This window comes from Akebia trifoliata, chromosome 9, assembly GCF_017979445.1.
Source record: "Akebia trifoliata isolate Shusen 1 chromosome 9, ASM1797944v1, whole genome shotgun sequence".
In the NCBI taxonomy this organism is placed as follows: domain Eukaryota; kingdom Viridiplantae; phylum Streptophyta; class Magnoliopsida; order Ranunculales; family Lardizabalaceae; genus Akebia; species Akebia trifoliata.
Genome location: NC_141383.1, coordinates 22,705,449 through 22,724,968, shown reverse-complemented (window position 1 = coordinate 22,724,968; position 19,520 = coordinate 22,705,449). Strand labels below are relative to the sequence as shown.

At 34.1% G+C, this 19,520-nt stretch overlaps 2 protein-coding genes and 1 long non-coding RNA gene across 3 annotated transcripts; 2 read left to right on the top strand and 1 right to left on the bottom strand.

Annotated features, from left to right (window-relative positions):
• Positions 1 to 1,512: 1,512 nt before the first annotated feature.
• Positions 1,513 to 4,561, bottom strand: LOC147394746 (uncharacterized). The gene is made up of 4 exons (XM_086454893.1): positions 4,402 to 4,561; positions 3,586 to 3,708; positions 2,559 to 2,661; positions 1,513 to 2,016 (listed from the first exon to the last, which is right to left on the bottom strand). The coding sequence occupies exons 1-4, from the start codon at positions 4,494 to 4,496 to the stop codon at positions 1,762 to 1,764; spliced, it is 576 nt and encodes a 191-aa protein (XP_086311019.1). The 5' UTR covers positions 4,497 to 4,561; the 3' UTR covers positions 1,513 to 1,761.
• Positions 4,562 to 6,266: 1,705 nt separating this feature from the next.
• LOC147394745 (uncharacterized) lies at positions 6,267 to 11,181 on the top strand. The gene is made up of 3 exons (XM_086454786.1): positions 6,267 to 6,689; positions 9,108 to 9,181; positions 10,886 to 11,181. The coding sequence occupies exons 1-3, from the start codon at positions 6,447 to 6,449 to the stop codon at positions 10,971 to 10,973; spliced, it is 405 nt and encodes a 134-aa protein (XP_086310912.1). The 5' UTR covers positions 6,267 to 6,446; the 3' UTR covers positions 10,974 to 11,181.
• A 2,569-nt stretch (positions 11,182 to 13,750) lies between these two features.
• On the top strand, positions 13,751 to 15,699 carry LOC147394744 (uncharacterized). The gene is made up of 2 exons (XR_015181678.1): positions 13,751 to 13,862; positions 15,304 to 15,699. It is a non-coding gene; the product is annotated as an uncharacterized LOC147394744 (long non-coding RNA).
• The last annotated feature ends 3,821 nt before the right edge of the window (positions 15,700 to 19,520 follow it).

The window sequence follows — 19,520 nt, the reverse complement described above, 5'->3', positions numbered from 1 at the left end:
TCCTCATCTCAATGTATTATCATATTTTTCTTAACTGCCCACATTCAATTTCATAAAACATGTTTGGTATTATTGCCGTCTTATAAAATTTTCTTTAATGTACTGTTTATTTGGGATTTCCACTAGTAGTCATTTTTTTTTGTTGAGTCGTGCTGGAGTGACCTCAAGATTGTACCTCACAATGCACTTTCTTGACATCGCTTTTCAAGAAAGTGTGATGTGAGATACAATCTTGAGGTCACTTCAGCATAACTCTACAGTTGCACTCTTTAACATGTTTGGTGAAGCGTGTCAATCACAGTGTTTTCCATGTATATAACACGGAAAATTCTTAGAAAATGGAGTGCCCTTGTTACAGAGCTCTCCAGCAAAATATTGATTTAACATAATAATCATCTGCAATGGATAGATCAGTATCCATTTTTTTCTCTAATAAATTTAATTTAGGCAACATTTGCAATGCCAATAAAATCCCCTTATACTGTCAAACTTTAGGAATACTCCCTTGACAAAAGGCCAACCATCATCGACTCATGTTGGAATGCGATTTGTGTGACGTGCCTATTAATAATAGAAAAACTCGGCCATCATTTTTGTTCTTTGTGAGTCAACGATGGTTGGATTTCAGTTGAGAGAATTTTTTCATTCAATCTATAAGTAGAACTTCAAGTTTCTAAGTCTTGACATAAACCTAAGTAGATATGACTGTTTGAAGTTTAACATCAGAAATAAAAATGGGAAAAATTGAAAGATTTTCATGAAAAATAAAATGTTCTTGGTGATTATGTCTTCAGTTTACACCTGTCGGAGATACCAGTGGACCATTCAAATCAGTGTATGTATTTTGCATTCCTGAATTTCGATCCCTACTAAATTTAGAATCATTGGTAGACATGGTTGTGTTATCTCAACACATCAAAGGTTGTGATCCGTGCCCATCACATTCCATGCAACCATGTGAGGAATTCTGTATCATTGTTACTAAACACCTTTCAAAAGGTTAAAAAAGAAAGAAAAATTTGTCATCCAAGATGTCCATATCAAACATCCCTCTTAAACACCCACAACAAGGAAATCATCTCTTTTTCTTTGCCCTAGTTATACCATGTACACTAGTATATGGTATTAATGTATCATTTCTGTTTTTGATACATAAATACTATAATCTTTTGATAAATATTAATGTCTTGTATCTAGATTCTTGAGAAAACCAACGAGGGTTGGTGAGACAACTAGGACCACATCTCAGGAAGCGGAGGTCCTAAGTTTGATTCCCGCCCCTGGTGCACACATGGTACGTGTGGAAGGGGTGACATACGTTTCCCATGGGATTAGTCAGGTGTTCTAAGACGGCCCAGATACCCAAGGTATCAAACAATAACAATAAAAAAAATTTAGAGAAGCATATTTTCTACTTGCATGAATGACTATTCATATGGTAATTTGGTTCACTATTGAATCATTTTAAAGTTAAAGGTTGGAAGAAAGCAATGAAAAGAAAGGAACCAGGGAAAATGAATTCTCATCTCCATACTTTCATTTTGTGGCACTTTAGCCTCTTAATGGGCGAATTCATGTTTCAACCTTCAGATCCTCACAAAAAAAATTTATCTGTTAGTTTTTCACTATTTCTTTCTCTTATTAGGCATTGGGTTCAAGTATCCGGTTTGCCATAGCACACAACCATTCGGCAAAATATCAAAGGAACACAAAACAACAAATTTGAAATGGTCAGAGCCAATATGTGAGAGGGATTACGATTTACCAATTACCCCCTCCCCCTCCTCTCCATCTGTCTTGCATCTCGGCAGCTTTCTCCTCTTTCATCTTCTGCACAATTTCACGCATCTTGGGATTGTGGAAACGTTCGTAAACAAACTTCTTCTCCTCATCTTGTATCTCCTTTATGGCACTCGGGTATGGGTTTGGTGGTGGCTTCTTCCCTTGAAGCCGTGCAATTTGCTTCAGTCTTTTGTATGCTACCTTCTTTGCTTTCTTCTCTGATCGATATTCCATCTACACCAGCATACAGGTAGAAATTGGTATGAGTATATGAACATTATAGAGTCCGACTAGCCTTACTATCTCTGTAAGATTTCAACTCTTACTAAGGGTTGTCAAGCTTACCTTGTGTCATCCAAAAACATGATCTGATGTCACAGGGTTGTAGAGGACAAAATTCTATGAACTTTAAAATAAATAAAAAATTCAAGAAAACGTTATTTTTCACTGTTGAATTTCAATTTTAAAATTGGGAGTTCTCTGGAAGTTTGGTAGCTTTCCATTTTCGAAACCTTGGATCAAGCCCCGCAAAAAATGTTTTTTGATTTTTTTTTGATTTTTTTTTGGATTGAGGTGTTTTTTGGATCAAACCTTGTAGCTGACGTTTTTTTTTTTTTTTCTCTTGGATCAAGCCAATGTGGTAATTCTATTTTAGCTGAACAACCATTAGTAAGAGAGAAAAATCTTACTAAGTTAGTAAGGAAGGTTTTTTACAATATCATATTGCCTTTGAGAAAGAAACTTATTAAAATGGTATGGAAAGATGGAATACATACATCAGCTACAGCCATGGCTTCCTCTTCACTCACTCCTTGCTCTTTCAGTTCAAGCACTCTCCAACCGAACACACGAGCTGGAGGGGGATCAAAGCCCGCAAACCTGTTGAAATCATAGAGTACAAAGGAAGTTAATGTTTGAATTAGATCTCATGATTTCAAAAGCCAAAGAGAATCTCAATAATAAAAGCTCATCTCATCTTTCTCCATCAGGACCCCAATAAAATGCTCTACACCTCGATAGAATAAGAATTTGAATCGAACCAACTGTACAGATTGCCAAAGTAATAACACCGGATCCAGATTGTGAAATACAAGCAGAATCAGTTCAGTTAACCAGATTTGTGTTACAAGAATAGTGAATCATCCATGTCAAGAGACTCAAGTCAGAATTGAAATTACTAGTTCCCAAGTCGAGCTGAGTTTTTCAACGTTGCATTTAACAGAACCCAATGCGTTTGACGTCATTTCAGGCACAAAAATTATTTGCATTGTAATGGAGATACTAACGAGGTTCTAAACTATAGAATTAGTGATGGGTGGATAAAATGGAGGATATGAGCTATTACCACTTCAAGATGAAAATAAACTTAAAATCACTAAGACACAACATCCTTTCAAGAAAATATAAATACAGAATTCAATTTAAATTGTAATATGTGAATTAATTGGTGCTAAGTTCAACAATGTCTAGAAATGATGCTCGGAAAAATCAATATTTCGTGCAGTTTATGTATTTTTTTTAGAAGTAAAATTTCATTAAAATGGAAGACGTTTGAGATGATCAACCAAAAGGTACACAAAGAGGAAGCCCGACCAACAAAACACTTATCAGAAGAAATGCTACAAACCCAATCCCCAAACCCATAAAGTCCTCAAAGAAGATCCCCTTAAATGCCCATCAACATGATTGCATCCTAAGACATATTTTACATAACTCACAAAATATTAATACGCCCTCGAACATGACTCAACTACATGTAGCACGGGAAAATTAAAAACATGAAAAGATGCTATAAAGCAATACCTAATAGCATCTTCATATTTAGAATCTGGGTGCTTCTGAAAGAACTTCTTTACATAGATATCCTCAGGAAGAGTGATCTTCTCGAATTTTCCATCTGTACGTGGAAATGTCACGGGCGGAGCCCTGTGTAATGCAATCAAACATAAGCATAAGGGAATTCTCATGTTATCAAATACATCAAAATAACTTTCGGTCTTCTGTTTCTTTAAAATAAAATAAAATCAGGTCTACCGATATCAAATAACTACGATACTTTCATAAAGAAAACTAATAACCAAACAAGATTTTTTTATCTAGAGTACGAATCAGTTGCATTGGTAAAGTAATGAAAACCCATTAAACCAAACAAGCAAATGCACATAGTTGTGATAAAAAAGATTAAGCCTTTATGGTTCTTTTAATCCCAATTAAACTAAAAAATAAGGAATACCCATCTAACCTTTCTAAGTAAAAAACTCAATAGAAATTCTAAACCTAAACTAAATCAAGAAACTGGAAACATTTCAGTGATTTCAACCCACCTTGTGTTTGTCTATCCTTATAGAAATTATACATCATTATTTCTTTAATACCAGCCCTAATTGAATTACAGTAAAAAAGAAAAAAAAAATCCACATCTAGTCAATCTGCACCAAAACAACAAAAATCATTATGAAACTTCAAATAATTAAAGAAACCCATTTGTTTTCATGATTAGGGATAAAAAAATAAGTTTAAGAAAAAAAAGATTTTGTATAGAGTTCAATCTGGTGACATTCTTCACAAACCCATTAGAGTATATAATGTGAAAACACGAAAATAGGAGAGAAAACTTACTCTTCCATGGCTTTGAGCCATTTGGGCGTGGCTTTGGCGAGACCCTTAACGAGTTTCCTCGTCTTTGTAAGCAAATCACCTCTCATGAACGACATGGCTCTCTGTCTCTGTGGCTCTCTGATCTCTGTAGTAGAGATGTTAGTAGTAAACCTTAGAGAGCTGCTATTGGCACCCTAATTTTACTTATTGCACCCCAATTTCTTAAATTGTTTTTCCCGTCCCAGGGAAAGATGGGTGAATCTCCATTTTGTGCGTTGCATACGATGAAATTTCAAGTTTAATACATTGTTCATTTTATTTCCCAAAACACGTGTCACTTTTATTATCAAGAAATTCATAGATAAAATATCAACGATCTCTCTGGAAATTTATCAGGAAATTCGTTGATTATAAAAGTGATGAATTCATTAGGAAAACGTGTTTTGAAAATTAAAATGAACAATCTACAAAAACCGAAATGTTGACATAAGTTGTGCACGTTTTGAAAAAAAATACCATTAAAGATTAAACACACTATTCAAACATTATCAAGGTTTGGTTCGGATTATAATCTCAACATTACAAATATTATAATACTTATTCAAACAATATCACTAGTTGTTTACAATTATGATTGGGCTCGTATAAAATCTTCAATCCAAAAAATAAAAATTTAACTAAAATAAAATGAGAGAACTTCTATTGACATCCAACATTTACTTATATAATTATTTGCTCATTAACTAAGAGAATGTGCAGTCGGTTGAGGTGACCAACCAAATGCATTCAAATACAAAGGATCTAATCTCCTGTAGTACAACATTACACCTTCCCAATTTGCTAAAGAATCTTGAAACCTTACACCTCGAAGTTCCTTGAAGACTTTAGACCACAAAAGTCCAAATCCAAAATAGAGTTGATGAGATTTAGGGAGTTTAGCAGTTTTCCTTAAAAAGTACGCCTATTACACTACAAGCAAAGATCCCAACAAATTGCGAAGTGTGTAAAAGTTCACAACAATCTCTTAACCCACGAAAAAGAGTACCTAAAAGTGAGTCGAGGCTCAAAAAATATTTGCACTGAACCAGAGAGGCAATTCGAGATATTGAAAAGGAAAAAAAAAAGTAAAACCAAACCTCCGCTGCTACTTTACAATGTAATAAAATGTGCTAGCCGATTTTGCATCCATCGTGGACAAAACACAACCGTTAACCCCACAAAACTCTCTACACATCAATAAGTCCATAGTTTGTATTCTCCTCAGTGCTGCTGTCCAAGAAAAGAAGGCAACTTTGGAGGGCACTCTAGGCCCCTAAGAGCGCCTCTCGAAAATGTAGTAGTATCCTTACTCTCTAAATAGCGATAAGAAGATCTAGTGGAGAAAAGACCACCCTTTCTCTCTACCCACACCCTAATATATTCATGCGCTGAATATGACGAAATTTCAAATTTGGTACACTGTTCATTTTTATTCCTAAAACATGTTTTCCCACTGAATTCAATCACTTTTATAATCTACAAATACATGAGTTTGCCACTGTCAATATCAATGAATTTGTAAATAAAATACCAACAATTTTTCCAATATCAACTATCTTGTTGGTAATTTATGATCAAATTAGTTGATTATAGAAGGAATGAATTCACTAGGAAAATATGTTTTGGAAATTATGGGAATTTTGACACAAGTTAAACATGTTTTGGGAAAAGTTCATTAATTTGAGAGTTGCTATTGCCACACCAATGTTTACTAATGCCACCCCAAAATATGTGCTAATCTCTGATGGTTTACACTTGAATTAAGGTGGCGTTAGTAAAAGTCAGTGTGGCAATAAAATCCCTCTTAATTTTTGAGAATGAAATGCCCTTTACTTCACTAAAATTTCCCATCAAGCAAAAATGTTGAAGTAGCCTTGTGGACTTCAGTGGTCCTTGTTCAACACCATCTGATTCTAAACCATCGAGATCTGCGTCATTTCCAGATTTAAATTGAAATTACCGCAGTGAAGGAGGGCTTAATCAAACAAACCAAGAGAAGAAGTTGGAGCTTTGTAGGCTCTGCTCCAATGGCTTTTAGAACGAAGATGATGCTAAAATGCGCAATGGGGAGTTTGGGGTGTAGGTTAAGCTATAGAAGATGGACCCATTTCGCTCTACCCGCACCATTGGAGAGGGCTTTCGAGTGTAGGACCGAAACTTCGTTTCTTTCGGGAGAATTCGATCGAGAGTCGGAAAAGAACAGTAGAATGGAAATACCCAATTTCTCTTTTGGTGGTTCGATGGAGCTCATGGCAGTCCCAAAGAAAAAGGTAACAACTTTTCCTATTTTAATCCTATATTGGAGTTCTATTGTTCTTCATGGATGTTTGGACTCTGATTTTTCGGCAATTGAAGTTTGATTTTTGGGGTTATTAGGCTTTTAGTTAGGATTTATTATTATTATTATTACAGATTTGGCCTTTGGGTTTGACTTGTTTTCATTGGGTATTGGTTGTTGGATGTTTTAGCTTGATGGGTGTTACTTATCTTTGATTTTTATTTCATTTTAGAAGTGGGTTTTGAGTTCTAGATTGATTTGGATTTTGTTCATTAAAGTTTGATGTTTTTGGTTTATCATGTTTGTTTTTTTTTTTTTTTCAAATATATATTTACAGATTTGGCCTTTGGGTTTGACTTATTTTAATTGGGTATTGGTTATTGGATGTTTTAGCTATTTTGGCGTTGCTTATCTTTGAGTTTTATTTCATTTTAGGGGTGGGTTTTGATTTCTGTAGTCATTTGGGTTTGTACCCTTTTGTGTACTATTTTATGTTTATTTGTTTGTTTTACAGATGTAGATTTTGCATTATTTTGTTAATATTGACTTCAAGGGTGTTTTATAGACGCGGGCATTGCTTTGTTATTGTTGTTGCTGTTTGGTTTTTTATTTCTTTTGGGAGCCAGCTTGTAGTTTACTAGATCAGTTAGGGAGGCCCGAGGGAGTGAAATAGTTTTGCCTATTGAGCCATAAGAACCCAAAATATGAGATGTTCTATTTGTCATATTGAAATATTCAAATTAGTTCCGAGTATCATAGATCGATCTAAGAAGGCATAACCTTCAACGTATCCTTTTATTGGCTAATGTAATAGTCCTCTGCTGATGTCCCACAGCTGATGTTAAATGGAACACTTATGGCATAACCTTCAGCATGAAGTAGGGACCTAAAAGATCAAATTGAATGATACATAGGCAAGTGAATTTCTTATGAATTCCAACGTATCCTTTTAGAGGGATTCATCATTCTAAGGGAAATAGTAACTAAACTACCCGAGAAGGCATTTACGGTAGGACACTCATGGAGTGCTACCGCTTCATGGTCGATTATAATTACCATTTTGTTTTTTCTTTTTGATCCATAAAGAATCGTAGGGATCCTCTGCTTTTGGTTCCAAAGCTACTTTAGGCTTCTAGTTTGTTTGAACCGGTTTATGTTTTGGAATGTTCGATTGCATTTCATCATTTTGTGAATATCTTCAGTTCTTAGTTCTTGGCAATAGTTTTGTAAGCATATAGAGTTGGTTATTTGTCATGTAGGATATGTGTAATGTCATTTAGTAAGTGAAGAAATCTACTATTTATTAAAGAGCAGAGGAGAAAGGAATAACAAACTCCATTTATATTGGGGAAGATGTCAACCCTTGAATTTATGGCGTGGATATTGGTGCCGACTAATGGAAAATGTGGTTATGGGAAGTGTGACAGACTTCAAAAGCAATCTAGATTCTCTTTGGGGTGGTTGTTCTCGCCCATTTATATGATTCCGATTTATTCTTTTAACTTTTGCTATTTTCTCTGAAGTTTTTTCTCCACCTCTCATTATATCCCGCAATTCCGTGGATAATAAAAGTGATGCTTGTATTGATAAAATCAACATTTTTTCCTAGGGCTGTAACCTGGGTGGGTTGGAGTGGCAGAGCCATCAAAAAGCTCAACTCAACCCCAGCATTATTAAGCTTGTGCTCATTAACCCAAGTTCAGCACGAGCTTTTCAGCTTGTAACTCAGGTTGAGCTCGGATTAGCCCAAGTGAATTAGTTTTGGGCGGATTGGGCTCGTTGAACAAGGCCTGGCTACGTTTGTTTTGATTAACAAATAAATTTTATATCTTAAATAAAAAATACAAATAAAATTTTTATATCTTAAACATGAAAGTGTAAAAAAAAACACTTTAAAATAAATAAAGTATATATATAAATGTTCATACATTATTATATAGCCTCAGGTTCCAATTGATCTGGGTTGCCCGAACCCTCAACCCAAATTAAGGTCAGGTTGGGTTATTCTAACCCCAGCTCAACTCGTGTTCTACATAACTCTGCCCATGCTCACCCGTCAATCGTGTTGAGCTCAGGCCAGCCTGCCCCAATTTGCAGCCCTATTTTTGCCACTGAAAGAAATTTGATTGCACAAACATTGTGTTCCAAATGGGCATTGAAACATTATTGAGTATCTGCCCATTAATGAGCTGGATTGGTTATTTTATTATCCTTAATTGCTTGAATAAATGATCTTAATTGTTTCATGTTCTTCTATTTTATTTTTCTAGTTTAATCTGAATAACTTCTTTCTTTCTTTCTTTTTCTTTATTGTATTTATACTATTGCTTAATACTGGGAAATTCTTGATTTTGTAATAAATATTCTTGAAGGATTGAAAATGACTGGCAAGGGTTCTCCTAACATGCAGGTTTCTAAGCATAAGAGAGGCATAAGGAACGGACCAAAGGCTCTGAAACCCATACCAGTGATAATACGATGCAAGTAAGTTCAATTATCTACACATAGTTTATTATAGATAATCTTTAGAATTATTATCTATATATAATCTAGAAATCTAGTCAGTTGTTAATTAAACATCTGGATCTTGGTTGCTCATTGTCTGGCTTGGGAAAGAACACTTATAGTTTAGACTCTACAGTATTAACCTTATAGTTTACAGAATTGGGAAAGAACCTTATTTTGCAGAATTGCTAAGCTTTTATGCTTTAGCATCATTTGAGGTCCCTCCCGACTTCCATTAATGGTTATTGTCTTGCAGTCTTACTGCTATTGATGAAATCCATCAATCAAGCTTGTTGGTCCTTGACCCCTTACCTTTAATGGTCAAGTCATGGGTCTATGATCTTGGTGTAAGAGTTTCTTAGGGTTTCAGGGTAAGGACGTGTTCCATATGTCTTGGTTGTCAAAAGCTTTGAGAAAAGCCTTCGTATTTGATCTGTTTTTGGATCATGGAAGGCGTATTTGAAGATTTGTTGTAAGATGGCACCAAATTTGTAGTATTGTGGCTGCTTGATCGAGTCCTTTTGCATTGTTTCTTTTCAGGAGTTCCGAGTATGGGATCCTTGGAACCAAAATCAACACTACAAATACTCGATACCCATTAAGATAGATAATGTTTTTCTTTTTTTTTCTTGAATGAGAGAAAAAAGATAAGTATCCAAGAAAATAGACAATTACTTACAAACACATGTAATTCTTCAATTGAAAATTAAGATCAACAATGAATTCTTCAAGTGAATCAAACTTTTGATTATAAAATAGTAGAAAATTATGATATGGACCATTTATTTGTTATTGAAAATGTATAATATATAGAAAATAATGGATGTTCACTTAGAGAAAAAGTAAAATTAAATAATTCACATTTTCTTTATTTTATAATTTTGATTCAAGTACATTCACTCCCAGATATCTCTTTCTTAGTACTTCATTAGACTACTACTTTTTTCATACATAAAATAAATTTACTAGTTAGGTACCCATTGGATACCCGATTGAGACCCGAATCTTATCGGGTCTTTAAAATAGCTTCCTAGATATGTTCCCGAAAATTATCTGGTCCATAGTGGTAGACCCAAAACGACTAATCAGTTTTGGGTACCTTGGGTAATTGGGCACCCATTGACACCTTTAGTTCTAAGTAGTTGCACACTTGTGCTTTAGGGCACTAATGGGGACGCCAACGTGAATGTGATGTCAAATATCATTTCTTTGGTCCCGGATAATCCTATAATCTTTGCTGATCCAATGCAATAACATTGGGTCTGGATTGAAGTACATGGTCTATTGGATTGGATCAGAACCAAGTAATTATGATTCAGTAAGCTATCTGGCCAAATCAGGATCCACCCTGATCCATCAGTTACTCAATCCAGTTTTTGTTGTATTTCAATTCTTCATATTTTGATAAACTAGATTGTCTCAATGGTGGATCTCCCCGATCCAATCCCATAAGTTTTTATAACTTTTTGTTAGGGTCTGGATCCTATCTATTGGAACCTTATCGGGTCTGGATCAGCGTGGATTCAGTAGGCTTTCTATTGGATCAGTTTTGATCTACATTGATCCAATCTGTAGCAACTCTAGGCCAAAAACTGTAGTTTGTTTCGGCAAAAAGTTGTCCAATTCTAAACAAGGGTTCATCTTCTTCAATTTTCTTCACTCCACCTTGCTTGTATGTTGCAGGGGTTGCGGCCGAGTTAAACTACCACACTTCTACTGTTGTAGTGGGGATCGAGGGATGACTGGTGAACAAAGTGATTCCACCAGTTGATTGGCTTGTGTGAAGCACCAAATTATGGTAGATGAGCCCCAACCAATCTAGTGGGGTACATAGTGCTAGTCATCACTGTTGATTCTCGGATGGACGGGTGCAACTTGAATTAATTTTTTTTTTTTGCCGATCATTTAGACTTTTTTGCATAAAAAACCAGATTACATTGTTTCAATTTTCAAATTCATGAAAAATATATGTTTTTACATGGTGACCTGGCTTGGTTGTCATGATCATCGATGATGCCTTACATCAAAATTTTGAGTGTGGGTTTAATGAATTTTTTTTTTATTCATGTTATTGCAAGTCTGGCGGTAAAACTAACGACAGTGGTTTACTTGCTCTGGTAAAAAAAAATTATAAACTAATGAACCCCAACAAATGATTGTTCGAGCTCATGTAATAAATGGATTGAACAAATGATTTGTAAACTTCTAAGTACATCTTATCTCACAACTAATTTTTCTCAACCAATTACGATGAGATGGCCGTAGTTTCTAGTCTAATGTTGTAAAGAAGAGGCTTGATACGTATAATGCATGAGATTCCCAAAAGAAATGGTCTGATATGTTTGATTTGTGAATTTCGTACGGATATTTGTCGGACTCAGGAAATTGTACACCGAAAAATTCACCAAACTTGGGAGTGAGTTTCTCCTAGACGGGAAAATGACGAGATTCTAAATGCAGAGAATTCAAAATAAGATATATGTATAACCCAAAATTAAGGTTCTTCCATCATTTCACGATGAGGTATATATATTCTGACTTGGATGTCCGCTTAAAGTTTGGATACATGTCAGATATGGATGCATGGATATCCTTATAAAAAGTGGGTAAAAATTTGGATACAGATAACCAGATATAGAATTGGATTGGGATATTGATATACGTTCATCCGACCCATTGCCAGCCGTAGTCGTTGTAATTAGATATGTCAACGGACTGTAATCAGATCTGTATTATTCGAATTCGAAAACAAATTTGATATCCAAAATCCCACGTATAAGGCTGTCAATGGGTGGGTTTGGGGTGGGCGTAATTGAGCCTTTACCCAGCCCTAAAGAGTGGGGTTATATTTAAAGATAGCCCTGTACTCCCATCGAGACTAAGTTGGCTATGCCCCAGACAGGCCCTTTAGGGCCTGGGTCGAGTTGGGATCATGGTTCTAAATCTCGTTCGAGATCGAGACAATTTGTCCGAGTTGTCTCGGTATTGTCCACCAGTGAGACAAGTTGACAAGTCATCTGAAGGAAATAGTTTGTTCTAATTTTGAGGTTTTTTTTTTAAATCTCGTTTGAGACGACTCAAATAAATTGGATATCTCATCCTACTTGGTCTCATTCATGGATGGGACGTCAAAATGAGTTTTAAAATCATGGTTGGGATTGAATTTTGGGTTCTATAAAATTTTAATCTCATGCATTTTTTGGAATTATTGGAAGTTAATTATCAATTTTCTTTTAATCAAAATAGGGGTCCAACACCTATGTTAATTTAAAAAGGGTTTTTTCATTTGAGATATCAAACTACGATAGGAATTAATCCACATCCCGAAAGGAATTTGGGATACCCTACATTTTCGAGGGGGGGGGGGGGGGGGGAGAGAGTTGCTATTGCCACACCAATTTTTAGTAACGCTACATCAACTGTGCAATTCTATGGTGATTTATATAAGAATTGGTGTGACATTAGTAAAAGTTGGTGTGGCAATAGTATCTAAGTGAGAAGGCCGTGAGCATTAAAATCAAGATATCTCTTTTCATAAAAATAGAAAATCATAGTGTTGTCTAAAACATTTTTTTAATTGTAAAAAGATGAAAAATAATAAAGTAGGTTAAAGGGTTAAAAGAGAATATAGTAAAGTTGGAGGAGGAGGAGAAAAGTAAAGGAAATAACGTGGGTTTCATAAAATTATAGTTTCATGGGAGGTTTATCCCTCAAAATTGTAATTGATGAGAGGTCTATCCTTCACAAAATTGTAGTAAATGCTGGTCCCACAACTGTGTTTTATTATATAGATATATGGATCAAGGTGTATCTAGAGATGAATTTGTAGCTCACCCGAAACTGAACCGAGTCGAGAAAAGAGTCATAAATCATATTTGACACATTTTTTTATTATTGGAATCTATCCCAAAGACCTAAACCCGATAAATTTAATTTTCGAATCATGACGATTTCAAGTCAAAACTTATCCCGTTTATGTCGTAGTGGTTGTATTTGAAATTTCTAGCGTATTTTCTTAAAGGGGAACGCTAACGTCCAAGACCTCACGGGGATGTTAGCATTAGTTACCACATTTTTTTTTCAATAATACCACTATCCATTTTGTCTTTTAGTTAAAAATCGAAAGATATATTAGTCTTTTTACATAGTAAATTCTAAAGGCATTTATTTTTTAGATTTAATATTTTGTTTGTATTAAATTCTTTTGTAATTAACGTGAACAAACATTTATTATTTAAAAAACAAAACAGATAGATGTATTGATGAAAAAAAAATGTGATAGATAATCCTCATGAGATCTTAGACGTTAGTATTTCTCATTTATAAAATGGACAAAACCTTGATAAATCTTTACAATTACATTTTATTTAAAAAGTTTGAAATCACAAGCTGCTCTTGGGATATCAACCAATATATAGTAACGTGAATAAGATTACAAGTAAGATTTAGATGAGATTTAGTAGAGTTGGTGAGATTCTGATTTAAATATATATTTTTAATCTCTTTTTAAAATTTTATTATAAAAGGAGGTCTAAAGCTGTTTCCTCTCTAACATCTATTTTATACACAAACAAACTTTATCAAACCATGGCCAGCTTCAAACGCATACACATAGCTCTCCTCCTCTCTGTCCTTGCAACTCTCTTTACTCTACATCAAGGTGCGTCTATACACTAAAATTCTTTTATTTCTATTGGATTCACGTCACACGTCATGGTAATGGTTAGTGTGCATGCAAATTACTGCAAAAAATTGTGATCTTTGGGTGCTTGGTTGCCCCAACCGAGATCATTGAAATTTTTCGTTGGGTGATCAATTAATACCATCCGTTGATCATAAACCAAACATCTATGCACTCCAATGATTTCTCTTAAAAATTTCCTTATGACTCTATATTCAAAAGTCCTTAATTTGTGTTCATATTTGTTTTTAAGTGACAAAAGGCAAGGGCCTTACAGGTTGTGGACCAACCTAACTAATAAAATCATTTGACTCGTCACGCTTGGGACACACCAGTCGAAAGGAAAAACTAACTATATCACATTATCCCACATACCAGATAATCGAGTAACCAACATTAGCTGGTTTTCCCAACATATGACACATTATTAGCCAGGATTGGATTCTATCTAACTTATTTAGATGAAAGATTTTCTTCACATTGTTATCATTATATGATAGTATTTAATTTTGTAAATAAACTAGATTTTACCTGTGCGTATGACACAATAATCCCATTTTTGATTAAGGGAGTAAAAGAGGAAATACAATAAATTTTAAGGTATCATTTGAAAATGGTAGAAAGAGTAAATGCAATCAAGTTGGAAGGGATATTATTGGATAGGGGATAAAAGAAAAAAGACAATAAATTTAAAGGATATTATTTGTAAGAGTAAGAGAGAAAAGGAAATAAAATTGAAGCTCCTTGAAATGTGTGTGAGAGTTACTCTCAACCATTCTTTATGCAGGATAAACATTGGGGAGAAAACACAAGGTTGTGTTTTATTATATAGATTATTTAATATTTTACATTTTAATTGAAAATATCATCATAAAATGTTATTAAAATAATTCTTTTTTACAATTAAAATACTTAAAAAGGGTGTTTGAAAAGTGTTTTTAGGGAAAAAAATACGATATGCATGATTATCTACATATAACCATAACCATATATATATATATGGGTCCCGTTCAGCACCCTAAGTTTTACCACACACTTTAACAAACGTGTTTTGTCTTACATGGGTTAGAAGTTTTGGAATGGGCTGATTTTTGGTGAGGATGATCTCTATGGTGAGGAGATCATCCTCACCAAAAATCAGCTCATTCCAAAACTTCTAACCCCATCAAAAATGGTTTACAAAAAATGGACGGTCCACAATTTTTCAACGTGTAAACATGGGGCTAAACATTTCGGAATGGGCTGATTTTTGGGGAGGATGATCTTCTAATCATAGAGATCATCCTCACCAAAAATCAGCCCAATCCAAAACTTATAACCCATGTAGGACAAAAAACATTTGTTAAAATGTGTGGTAAAACTTAGGGTGCTGAACATTTCCCTATATATATATATTTGACTAATATAAATTGCTGTGTAGCCAACAATGCTCTCAACATGGAACCAAAACATCTGAAGTCAAGGAAGATTATTGAAGGGGTAGGTGAAAAACTAGTAATTCCCGGATGCATCCGCTCATCTTGTAAGAATGTTAGTGGTGATTGTTGGTGTTGTATGACTCTGAGTGAGGCAGGATGTTGGAAAGAACAATCGGAGTGCAATAATCAGTGCCCATTCGCTAAACCCCCGCCTTCATTTTTCACTCCTTAACCACCAAATATTTCTTGTTCTTATGGAGTCTGTAATTGCGTGTTTGTATCGCATTGTTCGATATGCAGTTTCAGTTCTATGTTTTACAGTACCCTAAAAAATATTAATAAAGGACACCATCGGTTTGAATAAAAATCTTTAGAGTTCTTCAATGTTTTAACTATTATGTATGTGAATACCTTAGTAGAACTCACTCGTTAATTTGATTAAGTACCATTTTGAGTATTTAATCAAACACTTCTTATGGCACACCTTTAAGGTCTTTTTTGACATCATTTTTCTATAATAAATTAAAATTAACTAAACATCAAATTTTAAATTTACTATGTATTATTTGCAGGTGGAGGGATGGTGCAAAAAAGTGTAGAACTTTAGAGATCGGTTTATGTTTGATCTTTAAATATTATTTTTGAGAAAACTGTCTTTTACACGCATTTTTTCATTCAAAGAATAGACATCGCGTTTTTCTTATAGACATTGTTTAAAAAGTGATGTCTAGAGTCTTTTTTCTAGTATTTAGCAAATGAAAAGAAAAGATGGACAATCACACAAAGAAAGAGTAAATGTACAATAAATACCAAATGAGAATTTTCGTGGTTCACATGAAGGCTATATCCATGGAGATATGAGACGCGTTGGGGTCCGATTTCACTATGAAAAAAATTAGACAAGGAGTCATTTCTATCACTTAGCTTCTCCTTCTAGATAGCCTCTCCATTAGAGTTTCGTCTGTTCCCTTGACTCTTTTCTTAATGCGTCTACAAAGTACTATTTAAAAAAAAAAAAAAAAAAACACATATTTCTTGAAGAACCACAAAGTAGACCACTTACATAATTTAAAGTCCAAACACAATCTACCATGGACTGGCCTTAAATTATTTTTGAATCACATATTCAACAATAACATTGAGAACTACCTTTTTATTTTTTTAATGTTTCATTGGGACATTTGCATCCTTCAATACATAAAAAGTACTCAAAATGGATAATACATAATTTAAAAATTTTAGCAACATAAAAAGTACCCTAAATGGATAGAGCATTCCAATATCTCATTGATGAAGCATTTCATTACGAAATTCGATGGCCTAATATGAGTTTTTTCATGTTGTGTCAATTTGGCATTTATAGAAACAACTGAAATATATCTTCCTATCCTTGCCAATCTACAAACAACTAAGTACTTGATTGCAAAATCTTATTAGATCTTTTGCAATTGCACTTTATTTAGAAAGTTTCCAACTACCATATACAGTAATGTTGGAAAGATTATCTACCTGATTTAATAGAAATTTAGTTTAAATAGTAAGATTTTGATTAGATTTCCTTATTTTCTTAATATGTTCCTTTAAATGTTATTATAAAAAGAGGTCTCTTATACAGAAAACTTTATCAATCCATGGCTAGTTTCAATCCCATACACTTAGCTCTTCTCCTCTCAATCCTGGCAACTCTCTTCACTCTCCATCAAGGTACTTCTATCTGCTAAAACTATATTATTTATTTTGAATTCATATCAAACATTAAGGTCATGTTTGGAGATATCTCCCTCTGTTTTCAAATTGATGACATGCACATAGGTTTTGTAATAGAGACTAACAATATTTTATTTATTTATTTAAAAAAAAAAAAGGGGGCTTAAACGCAGGTCTCCATGCCAACTTCTAGCAAAAACTTGTTATTTACTCCCTAAAACCATTAGTCTTCAATTTTCAGCTAAAGATTTTTAATCATTGTCTTCAAACCCTTTTAAATTAAATTCTATCTTCTTCAACCTTCAAACCTCAAGAACAAGATAGGATTTCGAGAGAAGTACAAGGATACATTTTTGGGTTGAAAAAAATCAAAGGTTTCTACAACACATTGAAGACAATGGGTTGATTACAAAACATGATTTACTCTTTAAGTTAACAGCTTGTAGATGGAATATTTTTAGGATTGTCTTGAAACTTAGATTCTATCTTCTTAAACTTTTTTTTTTTTCTCTCTCTAAGCAAGCAAGTGACTAGTGGTTAATGGAGCAGAATATGGGTTCAACAGGATTTGAACCTAGTTCATGGGATCAACTCTCCCCAAGCCTTTACCACTTAGCTAAGTGACACCTTCAAACCTCAAGAGCTCAATAGGATATTTGGAGACAGAAGGATGGATTTTTTTTGGTAGAAAAATTAATCAAGAGTTTTGTAGGAATATACAAGATGACTGAACGAGTTAATTCGATTTTTAGGATGAAATAATATGTTTAGATTTAGAGTAAGTCTTGCCTTACTAACTTAGCAAGATTTCCAATCTTTCTAAAGGTTCAAATCACTTTATAGCATCCAAAAACATGATCTGCTGCCACATGGATGTTGTGGACAAAATTCTATAAATTTTGAAGAAAACAAAACTTATAGAAAGTTATTTTCTATCATTAAATTTTAAATTTAAATTTAAAGTTTAGGAGCCATCCTTTTTCACAACAATATATCATTCAGATCTATGTGAATATATGGATGGATTCGTATTTAATCGGGATTCAACTCAGGTTAAGAGACATCGACCCATGTCCGACCTATATTTTTCTTCAGATCTATTCCAAGGATCCAAACCCACTAAATTTGAATCACTTGAATTTCGAATAAAATCTGACCCATTTTATGACTTATTCTAATCACCTTATTTTATAAAAAATAAGAATTTAGATCATAAATAATGTAAAGTGGGTTGAATGATTTATATTAGAATTGTCAATGGGCTCGGTTTTGGCTCAATCCAATCCCTCCTGTTATGAATCGGGTTTGGATTTAATTATTAAGTCCATTTAGTTATCAGGTCTGGTTAGTCTAAGTCCGTTTAATAATAGGGCTTAGTTTGAATTTTGAATGTAGGCCCGATGGGTGGTTCAGCCCGCTATAAAATATTAAATATAACATATAATAGTCTTATTATAAATTAATAATGATCCTCTTACCTTCGTAGTGTTTTTGAAAATGGGTCTGACCCAGCTTGGCCCAAAAATGGACCCAATGTTGGTGGAAGTGGACCAGACTTAGACTAAGATTTTATTTATTAAGCCCGACCCGAAGTTAGATTGGTTGGGATAGGGCCTAATATTTTAGCCCAAAAAAGCTTTAGCCCATTTAAAGCCCAATCCATTGCCAGTCTTAATTTATATACTAGATGGCTTTATGAGTCAACTCGATTTTTGAGATTAAAGACTTTTGCTTGGAGTTGTAAATCCCACCTATATAAGTAGGAATTGCAATTCCTTTAAAAATGGGAGTTGAGGACCTTCTTGTAATTGCAATTCCATGAATTGGTGAACCAAACAACCAATTAGAATTCCAAGTTGGGAGTTGTAACTCCAACTCCTATTTCCAAACACACCCTTACATTAGTCTCTATTACAAAACCTAAGTCAATACGTCTAAACTACGCTAATGTATGTCTATATATATATATATATGGCAATGTTCAAGAGTTAACTATTTGGCTAATGTGTGTTTGTCCTACATGGGTACCGAGGAGATCATCCTCGTCAAAAATCAGCCCATTGCAAAACTTCTAAATCTGTTTCAAAGTTGAATAATCGTGGACTGTCCATTTTTTATTTTTTTTTGTAAACCCATGTAGGAGTTAGGACAGAACATGTTGGCCAAATAGTTGGCTGCCGAACATGACCCATATGCATATATAAACAATTAATTTGATAGAGATAAGCAAGGTGCATTATAATAATATGCATGAGATATAATCTACAAAGATCATTGCATTTATACTAAAAAGAAAAAAAAAATCATATTTGATTATTAATTTGCTTTCGGACAGGCAATGATGTTCTAGACATGGAAACCAGCAATCTGAAGTCAAGCAAGATCGATGTTGGAGGTGGGAAGCTAGTCATTACTCCATGCATGCGCGGATATTGTTTTGGTTCTTTCACTAGAAATTGTTGGTGTTGTATGTCTGTGAAAGATATGCCTTGCAAATATGAATATAGAGATG